The sequence below is a fragment of the Teleopsis dalmanni genome, chromosome 1 (genome assembly GCF_002237135.1).
Source record: "Teleopsis dalmanni isolate 2A chromosome 1, ASM223713v2, whole genome shotgun sequence".
NCBI classification, from domain to species: domain Eukaryota; kingdom Metazoa; phylum Arthropoda; class Insecta; order Diptera; family Diopsidae; genus Teleopsis; species Teleopsis dalmanni.
In genome coordinates, this window is record NC_051846.1 from 90,191,243 (window position 1) to 90,208,745 (window position 17,503).

Below are 17,503 nucleotides of genomic sequence, written 5' to 3' on the forward strand. Positions count from 1 at the left end.
AAGTCAAGTAATGTACAAATTGAGAGCGTAACACAAATAAATTGCCAAATTACGCTCTTTACACTGATTTTCATGGAACAGCTTTGTGTAAAATCTAGTGAGGACAGCAGTGCTGCGCAAATAAACAATACAAAAATTTAAATTCAAACCAAAACAGCTGATTCATACATCACACAAATTTTACTTGAAATAAATTGTACGAGTAAAGTCAGTGTAGCATTTTTCGATTTCGACAGGGATATTACGCTTTTTCAGATGCTCTCATTTACTGAAATTTGCTGATGGAACACACTTGTGTATACACAGTGCTACTCAAAGTTACTATGAGTAGCTCGTGGAGCAAACCTATTATATTAATATTTAGTGAAATATAGTAAATTGCAATTTAAATAAGTGTGGCAGCATGCTTTGCTTTAAATTTGTTCAGAAGTATATATTTGTTTCGCTTTGACATATGTGTGAAATATGTGACATTTTTAGTAAAAGGATGGAATGGAAACACTGATGTTCTTTCGAGCAAACAACAAAGTGGCAGCAGAGGAAATGATGTATTTCGTATCATAGCAAGACAGCATTTCGACAAAATTTAATTCCTAAACAAACTTTAAATAAAACAAAAAATTATTCAAGTTACAAATCCACGAAGATATAGTTATAATATCGGATACATTAAGAAATTGAGAGTTAACAGCAAATATTACCAATTTTATTTTCAAGTTTGTGATAAAAAGGTAAGTTACGAATATATTTAAATAAATGCAAAATTAAGATAATTTATTTGTATAAGAAAATAATATTGAAGATTTTTTGATAAGATTAATATGAAATGGTTGAAATGTGGAAGTATTATTGGCTTAAGTTCATTTAGCGTTTTTCGACTCCTGGTTTTTCATCTTCACGTTGAAAGGCGGAACGTGGTTTTTCCCAAATGAAATTGTGATAAGCAAAGCAGTTGGAAAAAATGCTATACAGGCATAAATGATGATTTGCAAATGATTAAGAAAATTAAAAAAAAATATTGTTTAATAAGAAATTTGTTGATTGCTGACTCCATTTTATTGAAAACGTACGTAAAACAGTGCTGTGCTGTGCTGTAATCGACAACAGGTTTTTATGTGAGTGTAACGGCAACATCACAGCAAACAGATTTTCATAATTAATTTAAATTTTTTTAGAAAAACAGTTGCACAAAAAAGTGAAAGCACGAAAGTTAAATAAATTATAAGATACGGAATGCAATTTCATTTTCTCAGGTCCACTTTGGTTGCCAAGTTCTAGGTTAAGTAGTGGAGCGAACTTTTCATGGTTTGGTTGGTTAAAGTTGGAATTAGAATTAATTTCATTATTGCGGTTCTTATTAAAAATTTTATTGAGCGTGAAGAAAATAGTTTTTAGTTTTTAGTCATGTTAACCTCATCAACAAAATAGTGCATTTCTCTAATCAAATATAATTTCTGATATTATAATAATGATTTATTTTCTTCAGAAATTATATTAAAACAGTTTTGTGGCAAAATCTTAACACGTCAAAATTAAAAACCAATTTAAGTTAAAATTAATTAATATATAATCTGTTTGTTATTTAATTAATTTAGTGCCTTAGACTTAGACTATTATGGTATTAAGTAATTTACATATTGTTTTTTTTTCTTTGTTGTTATTTGTATCCATGTGCTTAATATTGTTAACTGGGTGTTAAAATTATTCCGTAAATCAATTAAGACCATGCTCTAAATCAAGTGATTCGATAATTAGTAAATTTACCAAATTCTATTTTAAAATGGTTTTTATTAATTTTTTTAAAGATATCAATTGTATATATATTGTATATATATTGTATATATATTGTATATATATTGTATATATATTGTATATATATTGTATATATATTGTATTTATATTGTATATATATTGTATATATATTTTATATATATTGTATATATATTGTATATATTTTATATATATTGTTTATGTATTGTATATATATTGTATTTACATCGTATATATATTGTATATATATTTTGTATATATTGTATATATATTTTGTATATATTGTATATATATTTTATATATATTGTATATATATTGTGTATATATACATATATCGTGTATATATTGTATTGTATTGCACATATTTTGTATATATATTGTATTGTATTGCATATATAGAGACATACTATACATTTCTTTTAATCTCATAAAAATGGGTTGCTACCTGTGATTTTATTCTTAAGTAGAGGTTTTGAAATAGACATTGAGTGCTATGAAAAAAATATGTATCTGATAATATTCTGAAAGTCAAGGTTTGTTTTTAGTTTTTGTTATTTTTTCTGTTGATAATGACAGGTCACATGCTAAGATTTGCGAAGAATATGTTCAGGATCTTCTGATTATAATAAACTGGTTATATATCACTCTAAAAAAAAAAATAAGTTCAAGACTAGCCAAATATAAATTAAGCACCGTTTTACGAACTATATTTTTTATTCTCTATTTTCCTAATTGTATTAGAAAATCTATTATAATAGCTTTAGAATAGAATAAGAAACTATTATAAATCAATACCAGCTGTTCAATTCCTTTTATTTATCTCTAAAGTTACCGCGAGTGTCTTCTAGCATTATCTTTTTTTAATAAAACAAGTGTTAGACAAAGATTTATACTTTCACCATAATTATTTAATGTGGTTCTCGTCTAAAGGTATATTAAGAAAACCTTGAGAACTCAGATGGCATCGTGTTGTTCTCACACATATATCACCAAATGCAATCAAAACTAAATCATTCAGCCCTGACTTGGAACTTAAAACTGGAAAATTGTTCAACGAAGTTCGACTAATAGCACGCTATAGATCGAGCATGAAATCTTTTGTAAAATTATTAAACTTCTAAAAAGGTGTATGGAAATAGTAATAAAACTATTGACGATTAACTCATATATTGTTTATATCTTAAATATATATACAGTTTAGATATAATTATGTTGAGGTTAGTTGAGTCAGTGCACTTGAGCACTTTTACTCTCTACTCTAAGGTTTAGATATAGCTATATTTTAGATATTAAAACGATTCAATAAGCTGCATTCATATTTTACATCAACAAATTGTTTATTGATTTTTGATCCATATTATTTAACTTTATATTCCTTTAGTTATTTGACAAAGCAAAATGGCACGAGGTCATCAGAAGATACAATCGCAGGCAAAAGCGCAGGAAAAGCAACAGAAAATGAAGAAGCAGCAAGGACACAATGCGAACGAGCAAAAGAAGGCAGCACAAAAGGCGCTTGTTCATGTTTGTGCAGTTTGCAAGGTAAGTAAATTTGAATTTCTACCCAAAAAAAATTCTTTCAAATAAACTAAATAAATAATTTCTCTTAATTTTTCACAGTCCCAGATGCCCGATCCAAAAACGTACAAGCAGCATTTTGAAAACAAACATCCCAAAAATGATATGCCACCAGAGCTCAAGGATGTCTAAGACCAACCCATTCTAATTATTGGTATCTATTTTTTAGAACTTGTTTTGTAAGATTCTCGACATCCTAGCGTTCTTGTTCTACAATGCTGAATTTTCTTTATTTTTCATTACACCATTCAAGTCAACTGTTAAATTTTATTAACGACGTCAAAAAAAGCTGAAAAATATAAATTTAACTAAAATGAAAAGTTCAAAAGCAAATTGGATTTATTAATTTTTCAATATTTTAGTCTAATAGATAAAATGCATTCAAGTAATTTTAATTTGTATTAATTGAAAAAGAAATGCATTAATTAAAACAATAATATTTAAGTAACAAAACAAAATATGATAAAATAAATTTATTTATGATTCAAGCAAAATACGTTTAATTTGCGTATGTAACAGCTTTGCATTCGCGTACTTTATAACGTTTGTCATTTACAATTTTTTTATATAAATATACGAGTATATACATATATTACGGGGTATATCAACAATTTATTATATTTTACTATTATTCAATGAAATCTTGAAAATGTATGTAAAAAGTAATTTTTAATAAATGCAGAAACTTCGAAAGCATACGTTTTTTTTTCTAAGAAAAATAATAGAATCAAGAAATATTTTGTTTTTATTTAATAAATAAGCAACCGATATGGTTAAAAATATTTTACTTATTATATCGAATGCTCATACTTTGGAGTACAGGTTCTACTGTTAGTAAGAGGATGAAGATTGGGTCTGTGTGCTCATACTTTGGAGTACAGGTTCTACTGTTAGTAAAAGTATGAAGATTGTGTCTGTTGAAAAATATAGTCCCTTTTTTTAATTCTTCAATGGTTTTTGGTTAATTTTAGGCTACTAAGTCGTTGGAAAGAGCAGGTTTATGTGCAAAATTTGGCTTTTAAAAATGCCAAAAAATTTTTTTTATTTGAAGAGACACGAAGTTTATAATTTTAGTAAACTATTTACGTACGAAAAAATAGATAAAAATATTTGTATTACATATCCTTCCCTTTGGCAATCAAATCTCCGATGTATCCATTTCAATCTTCTTGGGTAGTCAAGCTTCCATTAGATCACTGACATGCACTTCAGCCACATCAATTATAACTGCCGTGCTTCTCTCAATTACCTAGCTAGTCTTGTGAAGGCTGAACTCATTTGGGTTCCTGGTCATAGGGATATCTTAGGCAATTGCAGGTCGAATGAACTTGCCAAGGCAGGGGCTCTTCTCTCTAACATTCACTTCTCAGAAATTGGCGTACCACTTGCTACAATTAAACTAGCAATTCAACAAAAATACCTGAGCATAGCCAAACAATACTGGGCTGATGAACCCCGCTTTCAGATATCTTGGTTGACTTGATCTAATTTAGATAAGAAAGGCACTAGTCAGTTGCTTTAACTAAGTCGGAATCTGATCAGCACTACAGTATCTGTGCTGACGGGGAACTGCGCAATAGGAAGGCATGCTATAAGACTGGGTCTACCCTACAATGACTTTTATTGAGACTGTGGATCTGAACATGAGGAGGAAACCGTGCTCCATCTCATGTGTTAGTGCTCTTTTTTAGCTAGAAAAACATCAAAAATCTTCGTGGACCCTTTTCTCATTGACCTGTCATCCTATAATATTAGGAATCTAGCCAAATAGAACATGTTGGTTTTTCTTTACCTAATGGGGGGAGTCGTTATTTTTTTCGGCGTTACTTGTATACTGCTATTTGTGAGGTACCACAATGAGAGCAATTTTTTCAAATTTAAACGAAGATTGCTAGATATCGGGATGTTAAGGAAAAAAACTGGTTAGAGATTTAAACTCAGCCGTCTAAAATCAAACAAAACCAATGAAAAATCGAAAAAGAGAATTTAGTGTCGCACGGTGTCATTTAACCACAAAATTATAAAACAGTTTGATTGATATTCGAGGTTGATCATGATGTAGAAAACTGATATTAGCTGTAATTTTTTCTTTCAGAGTAGAAAAAAATAACATTAAATCTGGTTAAAAGAAATTGGCAGCACTTTTAAAATATGTTGAATGCTTCTGTTTCACATATGTATGTATGTTTCTTGTGTTGTGTACAATATGGTGTCATGCGAACGACTTGAATTTTGAAACATATTTTCTACTAATTTCTGAATTTGGCCGTAATTAAATTTTAGTCCTACATTTTTTTAGAGTAAAACCTAACTCTGAGAATTTTAAGAGCACTGTTGTTGCTTCAAATGTTTTCTTTCATAAACATGTAACGTGTATATTTTTTTTTGCTATTTTGAAAGAAGAAATTGCGGCTATTATAATGAAAAATTGTTAAAATAAAGTTGTTCAAATAGTTTTATAACCTATTATGGACGTGTGAGAGTTAGGCTAAATTGATGCTAAACCAAATGGGAGATTTTTTGTGATTTTTTGCACTGCACACATTTAGGCATTTATCAACACGTATCGACACATCAATACATTATCGGCACAACTTAGAATTTCCTTCATTTAGAACGCAGCTTAGCCTAATTCGTACATGTCCATAGGACGTTCAAATAGTTTTATAACCTATTATGGACGTGTGCGAGTTAGGCTAAGTTGATGCTAAACCAAATGGGAGATTTTTTGGGATTTTTTCCACTGCACACTATTTGCCATTTATCAACACGTATCGACACATCAATACATTATCGACACAACTTAGAATTTCCCTCATTTAGAACGCAACTTAGCCTAACTCGCACACGACCTTAATTAAAGCAAGTTTCTTTAATTTTTCTTGTTTATCCATTTTGAATTTAAAATTCTTTTGCTTTTTCAATAACAAAAAACATATGATACAGCAACTTCTTAATGATAATTTATACCGTCTGTCAGGGTATTTTTAAAATGATCATATAAGGTTGCTTAATGATAATTTAGTGCGCTCGACTGTCAATGCTATAATAATTTTTACACCAACAAAATTTGAATATTCACATATATTATATATAAAAAAACATTGTTATAAAAATAATTATCTAATAATAATATTGGCCATAAAATAATAATTTCGAAAAATTATTTAAAAATTAATTTTTTTTGTTTAAGTTATGTATTCATGTATATTATATCAACTTTCCTCGAAAAAATAACTCCCTGATGGCTCAAATTAATTTCTATCAATTTCTAACTCGTGCTTGTTCCACTGTCTCGTTTCATGTTCATGTTGTTCCGTTGTGAATGTAATTTGACATTTGTAAACAGCTGATTAGTAAATGCTTGCATGTGTGAGTAAAGCATCTTAATTTTTTAAAGTTGTTTGTTTATTTGTTAAATGCTAAAGACGAAGCCTTTAAAAACTATACAATTAATGTAAAACTTGAAAAAGGTTGTGACAAACAGCGAAAGAAAAAAGAAATGGCCATGGCATTATCGAACAGTATTCCTGCGAACACTATAAAAGTAGGGAAAAAGAAGATCTTGGAGGCAGTTGAATACGATAAAATCTGTGATTTTATACATTTATATGACGGAATAACGATCGATTGTGAATTGGAGCTTTACAATAACTTTAATTATGTCGATCGAAAAACATTGAAGAGCATTTTACAAACGGAGTGGAGCTCATTACTAAGGTCACAACATTGGCGATACGAGTCCTTAGCACAGAAGCACCTCAAATTGTAAGTAACATAATTTATAATAAATTTAGAATAAAAATCAAACTATTATTTTAAAGATTTCAGGACCAAACTAAAAAAAATGATGACCCAACAATACTTATAAAATTAGCTGTAGCAGAGAGAATGACACCAGTTAGTCTTTGTCGAAGTATTTTGCAGGAGAAATACAAATTTGAAAATAAAAGTGATTTGTCTCGCCTGCTGAAGTACCCGCACCTAATAGATGACCCTATTCTTTGCGCGAATGTTATGCAGTGCATATGTAGCGACATACAGGAAGGCCCTTTAGTAGATCTAAGACGTAGAATAATAGGAGAAGAATATGAATTTAAGGTACATATGCAAAAGAAATCGAGGTAGTGATGGTAAATTTCCCACAGCCTATAACAACAGTCATAGTTTTATTTATTTATACACTTCATTTTATGATTTAGTTAAAAGAATTGGCTAGAAATGCAGGCATGCATTATTACACTGAACACGATTTGAGACGCTTAGGCTACGATAAAACTCCAGATCTTAAAATGATATTACCATTTCTCTACAAAGGTGAACAAGTGAATTGGATAGAAAGCAAAGCAGGTTTTGGAGATGTTAAAACCCACAAATGGAATATCAGACAACAGTTGAATAGTTACAGTAATCGGTATATTTTACTTAACAAAGCATTAGCAATCATATTGCTTAACAAAATTTAACATTTCAGATTTGGTGCTGGTATAGTTATTTACTGGTTTGGATATCATAATGAGTTGCCCGATCTTAGCGAAAATAAAGACGGCATTATTGTATTAGATGACTTTCCCGAAGTTCAGCACATAACTCTGCTGAACTTGGAGCAGGAAAGCGATACTGCGTGCATATTTGACGTGAATGACAATTCAACTGCAGAATTTTTATGATATGAATTTATTTTTGGATATGTATTTTATAGCTATTTAAGATATGTAGATAATTTATGAAATAGACATAACAATCTAGGTCACATATATTTTAATTCACTAATGTTAAGTAAAGTTATTTTACTTATTTATGATATATTTCATAAATAAAAATGAATGAAATATTTCTATAGTTAGTTAATTCATACATAAATAATGCATTTATGATCTATGTATTAATTTTGTATATTAGCATATTTTATATATTTGATATTATTTTAAGATTCTGAAAAATATTTAATATTTATATACAAGTTTTGTAAAAGTAAAACAAAGAAACACTGAAATGTAGCCCTTAATTCTGAATAATATTAAGAAATCAATTCTAATGGCCATATTTGTAATAATTATTACCGATAGGGGTATTTAGTCGCACATCGGTATTCCCTCCTGGTAAATTTGTAAAATTAGATTGCCACAACAGCTGATTTTTGTTGGCTTGATTTGTTTTCATCAAAACAAGTAAATGACAAGATGAAGTGGAAACAGCGAACTTAAAATTTAAATAATTTAACAATGTTTATTTTTATTTTATTTAATTTTTTATTTGCGTCAATATATCTCTATTTATTATTTTCTGAAACACCATTAAATAAATTTAAATTTTGTGCAGCTGATGTTTAACAGAATACCGGAAAAATAATTAGACATGATGCCTCGATGATCCGTTAGCTTGGTATCGTTGTAATTTTAGTTGTATAACTTAATTAAATAAATTAATTAGATAAAAAGAGATTGTATTTCTATAATGGCAGAATAATATACACATTTAAGAGATTTTTAAAAATTTTATATCTTTCAAAAGGACATCCTCTTCAAAATGTAAACAAGTTAGTTTGATTTCAAAATAATTTTTAATAATAAAATTCTTAAACATAACATATTGTGTTCTATTTACAAATCAGTTCTTTCTGCTTCTAATATAGTAAATTAGCATATATTTATATAATATTTAACTTTTTAAACTTAACGAAGGAAAATTTTAGATCTAGACTAACATACTCGCGTTGTTATCGCAAAACTCGTAAATGTTGTCAACGAATTTCATTTGCTCTTCGCATTCTTCCATTTTAGCAACTTGAAGACTTCGCTTATCAGTGAGTGCGTCACCTTTATTAACATCGCCTTCTGCTTCAGTTTCTACTTCCGCTGTTGTCTCTGGGTCAAGTGTCAGGCGTTTCAGATTATTAATTAATGAAATATCCTGCTGAATTTCGTTTTTTATTGCGAGAAGCTCATGCTCGGTACGTATTATATCCTTGGCATAATTCTCAATATTTTTTTGTATCTCTCCAACCGAAAGATCCAGTTGTCGTTCAGTGTTGGTGTAAAGTTCATTTTGCAATTTATAGAGTTTACACTTGCTGGTGAGCTGCCTGGTAAGTGCGTACTCTCGTTGGTAAAGTTCGTTCATTTCAGATGTTTTTTGAGCCAGCTTATTTCTAATTGAGTTGCGTGTTGCTGTGTCTTTCCTTCTCCGAATGCAGTTATTGTTCTGTTGTGAAGTGTTCCGCTTCCTTTCGAGCAAATGCTTAGCCTTGTGCTTTCTGCTTGAACGACGTTTACGTATGGAAGAGCGGGTTTCAGAGAGGCGATAGAGTTTTTCTTTTAAGAAATTTTTGTTTGCTTCTTCTTCCGTAGAGGGCTTCACCAACTTATTCGTTGGTTTTGAATTATATTCCTTACTATTGTAGTCTTCATCAGGCAATATAACGAATAATATCTCATCTGGGATATCTTCTTTTGTGCTTGATTTTATGTTATTTGTACTCACTTTATTTTGCTTTGAAAATTTGAGAATTTTCCATAAATACTTTATTAAAGAGGAAAAGGCGCTTTTTGTTTTGATTTGTTTTAGTGGTTCCTTTATATCTTCCCTGTGTTTTAAAGTCAAACGAAGCTGAAAACGACAAAAAATAATTCAGAAAAATTAAAAAAAAATTAATATTTGTAATATTTTTACGCATAATTAAAAATGATTTAAAAACGATATTTATTGTTGATTTAAAATAAAAAGAGTTTTTGTTAAGATGGTACCTGTCGCTTAGTTTCAGGTAGAATTATAAAAATCCTATGTATTTTAAATATAATGACTATACGCTCCCGCAGATGTGATACGTCACGGTAGTTATTTTTGTACATTGTACCGACCATAACCAAACGTAGCGCTCAGTTCTTTGAATAAAGGTAAAAAATCACTCCTTAAGAATTTTCTACTACAAAATATGGAACTCAAGGACTAATGAGTTATACTAATCTTAAGTCCGTATAATTACAAAAAAATGACTAGAGATTTAATCTCCTAAGCAGAGTCGATATTCTATGTTTTTAGACGGACTTCTATTGTCATACATATGTATTTATGTTGGTAGACATTGACGACTCACGTTACACTCTATGTAGGATATTAGTTGCATATGTTGGTGGTGAATATAATTGTATGTTTTTAGAGTTTTTTATGTATATTAAATAGTTAAATATTGTTCTGAAAGATACTTTATAAATTATTAGTATATGTTAAAGTTATGTCATTAGAGAGAGTGATTAATTTGGAATAAATTTTGAGGAAGAATTCGTCACGGAGGCTTTATATAGTTTGAATAATCTTGGCCTTCTTCCTTTGGGAAACGTTTCCCTTATGTTGTAAAGATATTAATTTAGAAATGGGAAATGATTTGATATTAAAATAACGGGTGCAATTGTCAACTTCTCGTCTTTGAAAACCAGTGGAATAATTTGTTATTCGCGAAACACTTTACAACCAAGTCGTTCATAATTCAAAATTACAACATATAAGAGGGTACATACGCATTTTACTTTCACAAAGCCAATTAAAAGTGTTTTCACAAACTATTTATTCTACTTTAATCCGTTTTAAGTACGGGAAGGCAAAATAGTGACATTCAAGCAACTTTTTAATTGGTATTAAATTTAAATTGGTATGAGAACAGACTTAACTTTAGCTAATTGTAGTTTTGGCAGCAAAGAGTTCATTAAAGCAAAAATGGAATCAATGGGTTATTTTAGCTATACGCAAATTTTAAACTATATAGTGAGTTATACCCAAAGAAAGAAAGGACTTTCTTAATCAAATATTTTCAAAATTTGACTGAAAACCTTAATCATAAGAGACATTTGAAATCGTCTATTGGTATAATTTGTGCCCATATAATATTTGGACTTTATTAGAAATTAAACCCGCTCAAATTTGAACTGTAAACTCGCGTGTTAACTCTGTAAACCAACATATACTTAATTTGCGTTATTTAAATGCCGTGTTTTAGGAATTTTTGTTGTTTACTCGTAAACAACAATTTTGCTTGCGGTGCTATTTTTAGAACTAACCCATAAACTACAGCTGTATAAATTTACTGTACTAAAATTATTGTTTTATTTCACTTTTTTTATTGTTGTTATTGATTCACTTGATTAAAATCCAAAATTTCTTTATAAGATTCCATTTTTTTATTTGTCAATATAGTTTTCTTGAAAAAAATATACAAAGTTTAATAATTTTTCTTTATATTGCCTGTTGTGACTTTAGTGTAAGCGAAATGTTATTTTTTTGAGAAGATTTTTGAGAAGATTTCGTATTATCACAAACATTACTATAAGGGAGAAGAGGGATGTATATCAATTTATCACAAAATATTGTATTAGTGCAGAAAAAGGGTGATAAAAATAAGCGTTACATTATGTTCTCCAGTACTCTAACCCTGGGTATAATCCTATTGCTTAAAGAAAATCTTATGTTTTTAGCAAAATCTTTAAAATGCATGACTATTTTAAACACTGTTCTGTCTCCAGTGGGTATTTATATTTCTCAATTCCCCGATTGGGTTCGCCACGTAAATGAATAAATATATTATAAATTTTTTTTATTATTTTAAGTTTTTTTACTATTTTAAGTGCAATTCAGAATAAAGCATATATTCAAATACTCTTCTCATTATCTAATCTATTTAATTACACCCAGAAAAAATCATAAACATGACTAGTGCCTGAATATCTACTCGCGTACTATTATTACTATTATCACTCTTAAATCTAGAAAATATGGGTATGTAAATAGAAGTGAACTATATTTCTATTTTAGATAACCTGTCCAATTGATTGGAAGTCGCTGTAATTAAAACACGATTAGGGAGCACAAATTGAGGTGAAAAATAACAAAAAATAATTACGATTTGCATAGGAAATGAATGGTGGCCAAGGAAGAGTCAACGTTGGCGATATAAAAATACTTTAAATCAACATAATTAATTCGAAAAATTCGTGAAAAAAGCCTTTCAGAATATGTCAAAATGTGTCAAAAATAAAAATTCATTTGTAAAGAATTTCTTTTTTTAGCACGAAAGTTCTGGAGTCTTATCGATTGGAAGCGCATATAAAATTAGTTCCTTTTATGGTATACTCAGTGGCGGTCAGAGCGGCGGGGGTGAACGCTGGCTCGAAACAAACTTCCATGCCGCAGAATTGAACGCTTAAGAAATCAGAGAGCAGATTTAGTGTTAGTCCATATAGCAGATTTCGTCACCGCACGCGTTATTTAAAATATTTTTTTATTGTAAAAAAACCTTGTTTTTTTTTTTTTTGAAACTTGCGTGTGGCGCCATTAGTTTTATTAAAAGTACAAAAAAAAAAGAATGTAAAAATTTTACTTGTTATGCAATCACGGCTTAAACAATCAATTTGCAGGTTTATGGTCGTAAATAATATTACCTCATTGTGTACACGGCTCCAGGCTTTCCACACTGGCAAAATCGCCATGTTTCCATCGTAGCTGCGCTCGATACCGCGCCAACTTTCCGTTATAACGTAATCGCTGTAGTCACGCGATGCTGTGCCATCTTAGTTGTGCAGTATTTCGTTCGTGTGAGTGCGTATGAGTGTGTGAGGGTTTATGTTTATTTGTAGTTGTGCAGAGTATTGGTAGCGTGCAATGGTGAACGGAAATGGCGCCATAGTTGGTGTACGGTAACGAAAGCGGAAACGCAGTTAGTTTTCAGGCATAAAAAAAATAGAAAAAAGGCCTTGTGAGTATATAACAAACATTTTATTTACACAATAAAAGCTACGAAATCCGCGGAATATCTACAAACTTAACATGTAAGCAATACTATATTTTAAGGTTTATATAATAATAAATAACTAAGGTATGCAAAAAAAAAATGTCGTCAAACTTTTTTCCTCGAAACGCATAATGCGACCGTCCATATATTAAGACACTTACAATCACGTCCATTCATTTTACTCTAGATGGACTAACTCACCTTTCGAGCGCTTGCAGTACGTATAATTGCCATTTTGAATTTCATCATCAATCAAGGCTTTGATAATGTCATTGCAAGTAGTTTTATTCGTTACACCGGAAACATAGCGTGGTTCGTCATCCAACCAGATCGGAATTTCTTTGTTTCCTTGTTCCTAATTATATCAAAAAACAAAAAAAAAAAATAAAAAAATAAAAAATATAATATATGTATATGAAAATATATTTTATATTTATATGATATAAATATATTTAAAATTAATTTTAAAATAGTATTTGACAAAGAGTCTGACATTTATTATGGAATAGAAACCAAAACGGAAAGCCTTCATGGTCACACTTTTCAGAATAAAATCAGGACTTTTAAATACAAAAAATTGCATTACAAATTTTCTTATTGTTGCGATAAAAATTTTTTTTTACGAATAATGATATATAATAATTATCGGGAAGTTAAACAATGTGTTGAAGTCTACCCAAATAAGTACCCGTAGCAAATACTGAAAATATGTTGTCCGGAACGAATATTCAATACCGATCTATAGGAACGCACGAAATAAATAAAAGCTGCCACTGAAATCAAAAGAAGATAAGGGGCCTGGAGCCCCAGATAAGACATGGTGAAGAATCGTTGACCAGGAGGTTAAAGACGCACAGTATTCCTGGAATTGAATTGTGAGAGAAGCAGGCAATTGAATGAAATTTAGAGGAATCGTTGCGGCCCTATGTTCCACTAGAGGAGAAGGACAGCAGTCCTGATGATGGATATTTAGCAATACTCTAAACAGCTGTATTTTCTTGTTCTAAGCAATCATGTTTGTGTGTATTTGTACGGCTCTATGCCCACCTGGGGAAACGGATCTAAGAAGAAGAAACTCTAATAACATATATGTATGACTGCATTTTTTTATGTACATTAAAACTTTAGTAATTATTCGGTCTAAAGCCAGATCTAATTATTATTATTCTTAGGGGATGTGGCTCTTCTGGGCTTAGAGTAGGTTTTTAAGCCCTGTTGCGTCAATAAAAAGTAGTATAGAACCTACCTTACAGAGTTTTATTGCATCTACCGTAAGAATATACATTCCAAGGAGCCTATTTCGCACATACATTAGCGCAGGACATTCTAACAGCACATGTGTGGCCGACTCCTCATTATCTTCACAAAATCTACAGTTTGCATACGTAAGTATACCCAGTTTTATGAGGTTGTGTTTTAGTCTACAGTGCCCTGTGGGATTCCTGTGATGATTCTAAGTTTTTCTTTTGATAGGTTCATACAATCCTAGTATCTCTTGTTGTTACAGGTACCAATAATGGATATGGAAGTTTTAATTCTGGTATATTATCTCAGTAATCCTTTTTATTCTGGTTCTCTTTTATTTTTATGAGAGAAAAGAGCGTACTATTTCCACAAAAAGGTGGACTAAAAGGTGAATGGAGCTCTAGTAAAGTTAAAAGGACTTAAAGAACAACTACATTTAAAAATATGTATTAACCTAACTTTCTGTAAATTATGATTTTAATAAGCGGAATCATAGAATTCGATTAAATGAGAATATCAGAACATGACTTACATAGAACATATTAGTGTAATTATTTATTTATTGGTCGATATGGCACAACAATTCATTAAAGGAAGTTATAAGGTTGTTATTTCATTTTGCGATTATTATTAGATAATATTTGACCTGTGATGTTTGTTGTTTGTAGCCACACTGCCTTTTTTAATCACTATTAACTACTACAATATTTTTTTATAAAGGAATACAAACACTTTCCCGAGAATAGAATATAAAGAAAAGAATATATAGAATAGAGTTTGTAAATGTAATGGCCTCCAACGGAGCGAATCTTTTGTACTAGAAATTGATCATTTTTAAATAGAAGACAATTAGCTATTCGAATAAACGCCAAAATGCCATCTGGTACGAAATTCCTAAAATCAGATGGTTATAGAAGTTTCTGGTCTAGTAATCTGTTCCTCACTGAAGTCAAAGCCGGATAGCCACTATGAATATGAATAAGAGAGCCGATATTCTTGCCATTAGACATATCTATATTGTTGAGGTGTTAACACAGGTGAGGTGACCTATCAGAACTTTTAGTTTTGTTTTGTTGAGAAGGAGCGACTTATCATAGTTGTTAGAAGGAAATTGGAATATATGTCACAATACACTGTAAAGCTTATGCAAACCATACATAAAAGTATTAAACATATCTTTTATATCATATTATGAGCCTATTGTATTGATATACCAAATATATATAGCAGATAGCACCAAGCTCTAAAGCAAAATTTTGAAATATATAGGAATTTTACATGAGTTGGTTTTTAATGGATCGGTTTCGAAAAGTAGTTAATTACAACAACTAAAATTCTTTTAATATTATTTTAATTAATTGAATTCTTGGCTGACCATACAACTGTTTCGATACCTAAATAGTTTTTAATATATATTTTGAAGTATTGCAAGCGCAGAAAACAGCTTTTTCTCAGTTAAAGTCTATCCTACTAACAGATTGATGACATATAAACGTATAAATTCATACATTGTTCGATTTATAAGTAGTATATGTGATAAATTATCGAGATTGAATGGGCGATCGTAAGGTGAAATATAAATATTTGAGTGGGGATTTATTTTTTATGGCGTTGGACATCTATACATAAGTTGTCTAGATAATAAGAATAATAGCACATTCACACTGTTTCATTTAGGTGGTCTTTCATAAATATGAGTTCATTATCAATAATAGATCAGCTTATTTAAGACGAGTAATGTCGAATGCAACCCTTAAAAATAAATTTCTCACAAGGGAAATCACCGAAATTTGAAACATTTGTCATATGTTTTATATGAAAATTACAAAGAAACAAAAGCTGAACTGTGAACAAATACACTGAGGAAGTTAGTATTTAATAAATTATTTGTTTTTATTAATTGAATATGTAATTGATATATAAAATGTATAGAAATCATTTCATATATCACTTACATATCAAATTTGTTGGTGTGATATATTAGTAAGTAAAGTTCACAAAAGTTTATAAGTTCTATCAGCTGCATAAATGAGCTCATTATAATGTGAACGTTCACACTTTAATATAAATGAGTAAGTGCTGTAATCAGACAGTTTGAATGTACTATAAGTTTAAGGTAAAGATTGTACTCGTATGTATTATATTATTATTAATACCGGCTGACATCTAACATTTCCTTTTAATAGTAAAATGAATACTGTTTTAAATGTTGCTTTTGTGATCGATTCAAGAAAAAAATGGAAGTATAATTGTATTTACCACTGTACTATTAACGCCATGTAACGATATAGATCGACTACGACGACTTTGTCCTCCGCGGCTACTCCCACTGCGGTAATGTTTGTATTTGTGTTGATGGCCTGTTGGTCCCACAACTGCATTTAGATTTTCATATCGGGAGGCGTAAGTATGCTTGGGGTGGTTTTTGAGTTTATCCTGGTACAGATTTTGTGCAACCTTGGGTGGCAGTATGGGGCTGTAGCGCGTAAGTTCTTCGGGCAGTGGCAAGCAGCCGTCAAGATTGTTATCAATCAATGTTGAATTTTGTTGAGGTGTCATTTTGGTTTTAACTTTTTTTGTTTTTAATATTGAAGAATAAATGCTGTAATCAGAGAAAAAATAAATGATTGAAGGTTTAACAATATTTACAAATGGCATATGTAGATACTATGGAATATCTGAGTTATAGAAAAAACGTTAAGAATAGAATGCAAATTATACTTGCAGGAGTAAAAAATGTAATGGTAGCCGATTTGTTGTGGCAACTTTTTATTTGGCTAAAATATGAAATCACGCAATTACATTTTTTTAAATTAAATTTCTTTTTCTGTTTGTTTGGGCCTGCGAAGAATTGTTGGTGTGGATGTAGGAATGGGAGTGGGAGTGGGAGTTGGGCTATAATTTGTGTGAGTTATGTTGCTATGTATTCACATGTGTTTGGTAAATAATTCCACTCCCACAGAGTCTATGTGTTTGCTTCCGCCAACATGGCGCTCAGCAGACCACCGATCAATTTAGATTTGTTGTCGGCGATAACACAAATTACCCTTGCACACTAATTCCAACAATAGCGATTTTCGAGAACCAACACGCTGCTGGTAACTGCATTTGAACTATTCCGGCGTGTTT

At 30.3% G+C, this 17,503-nt stretch overlaps 3 protein-coding genes across 6 annotated transcripts; 2 read left to right on the forward strand and 1 right to left on the reverse strand.

Moving 5' to 3' along the window:
• The first annotated feature begins 466 nt into the window (after nt 1-466).
• Nucleotides 467-3,502, forward strand: LOC119672392 (zinc finger protein 706-like). Of its 4 annotated transcripts, none has more exons than XM_038083424.1 (5): nt 467-731; nt 816-1,115; nt 1,176-1,310; nt 3,152-3,312; nt 3,391-3,502. In XM_038083424.1, the coding sequence occupies exons 4-5, from the start codon at nt 3,169-3,171 to the stop codon at nt 3,478-3,480; spliced, it is 234 nt and encodes a 77-aa protein (XP_037939352.1). In that variant the 5' UTR covers nt 467-731; nt 816-1,115; nt 1,176-1,310; nt 3,152-3,168; the 3' UTR covers nt 3,481-3,502. The 4 variants fall into 4 exon arrangements, with proteins under 4 accessions (XP_037939352.1, XP_037939353.1, XP_037939354.1 ...); XM_038083425.1 differs by having other exon boundaries at nt 1,176-1,278; XM_038083426.1 differs by having other exon boundaries at nt 1,176-1,253.
• Nucleotides 3,503-6,607: 3,105 nt separating this feature from the next.
• Nucleotides 6,608-8,096, forward strand: LOC119668890 (CDAN1-interacting nuclease 1-like). Its single transcript, XM_038078566.1, has 4 exons — nt 6,608-7,116; nt 7,173-7,449; nt 7,551-7,762; nt 7,823-8,096. The coding sequence occupies exons 1-4, from the start codon at nt 6,851-6,853 to the stop codon at nt 8,016-8,018; spliced, it is 951 nt and encodes a 316-aa protein (XP_037934494.1). The 5' UTR covers nt 6,608-6,850; the 3' UTR covers nt 8,019-8,096.
• Nucleotides 8,097-8,957: 861 nt separating this feature from the next.
• Nucleotides 8,958-16,949, reverse strand: LOC119669290 (ras association domain-containing protein 10). Its single transcript, XM_038079124.1, has 4 exons — nt 16,634-16,949; nt 13,331-13,484; nt 12,780-12,907; nt 8,958-9,957 (listed from the first exon to the last, which is right to left on the reverse strand). Exons 1-4 carry the CDS (start codon nt 16,931-16,933, stop codon nt 9,046-9,048), a joined length of 1,494 nt encoding a protein of 497 aa, XP_037935052.1. The 5' UTR covers nt 16,934-16,949; the 3' UTR covers nt 8,958-9,045.
• Between the last annotated feature and the right edge of the window lie 554 nt (nt 16,950-17,503).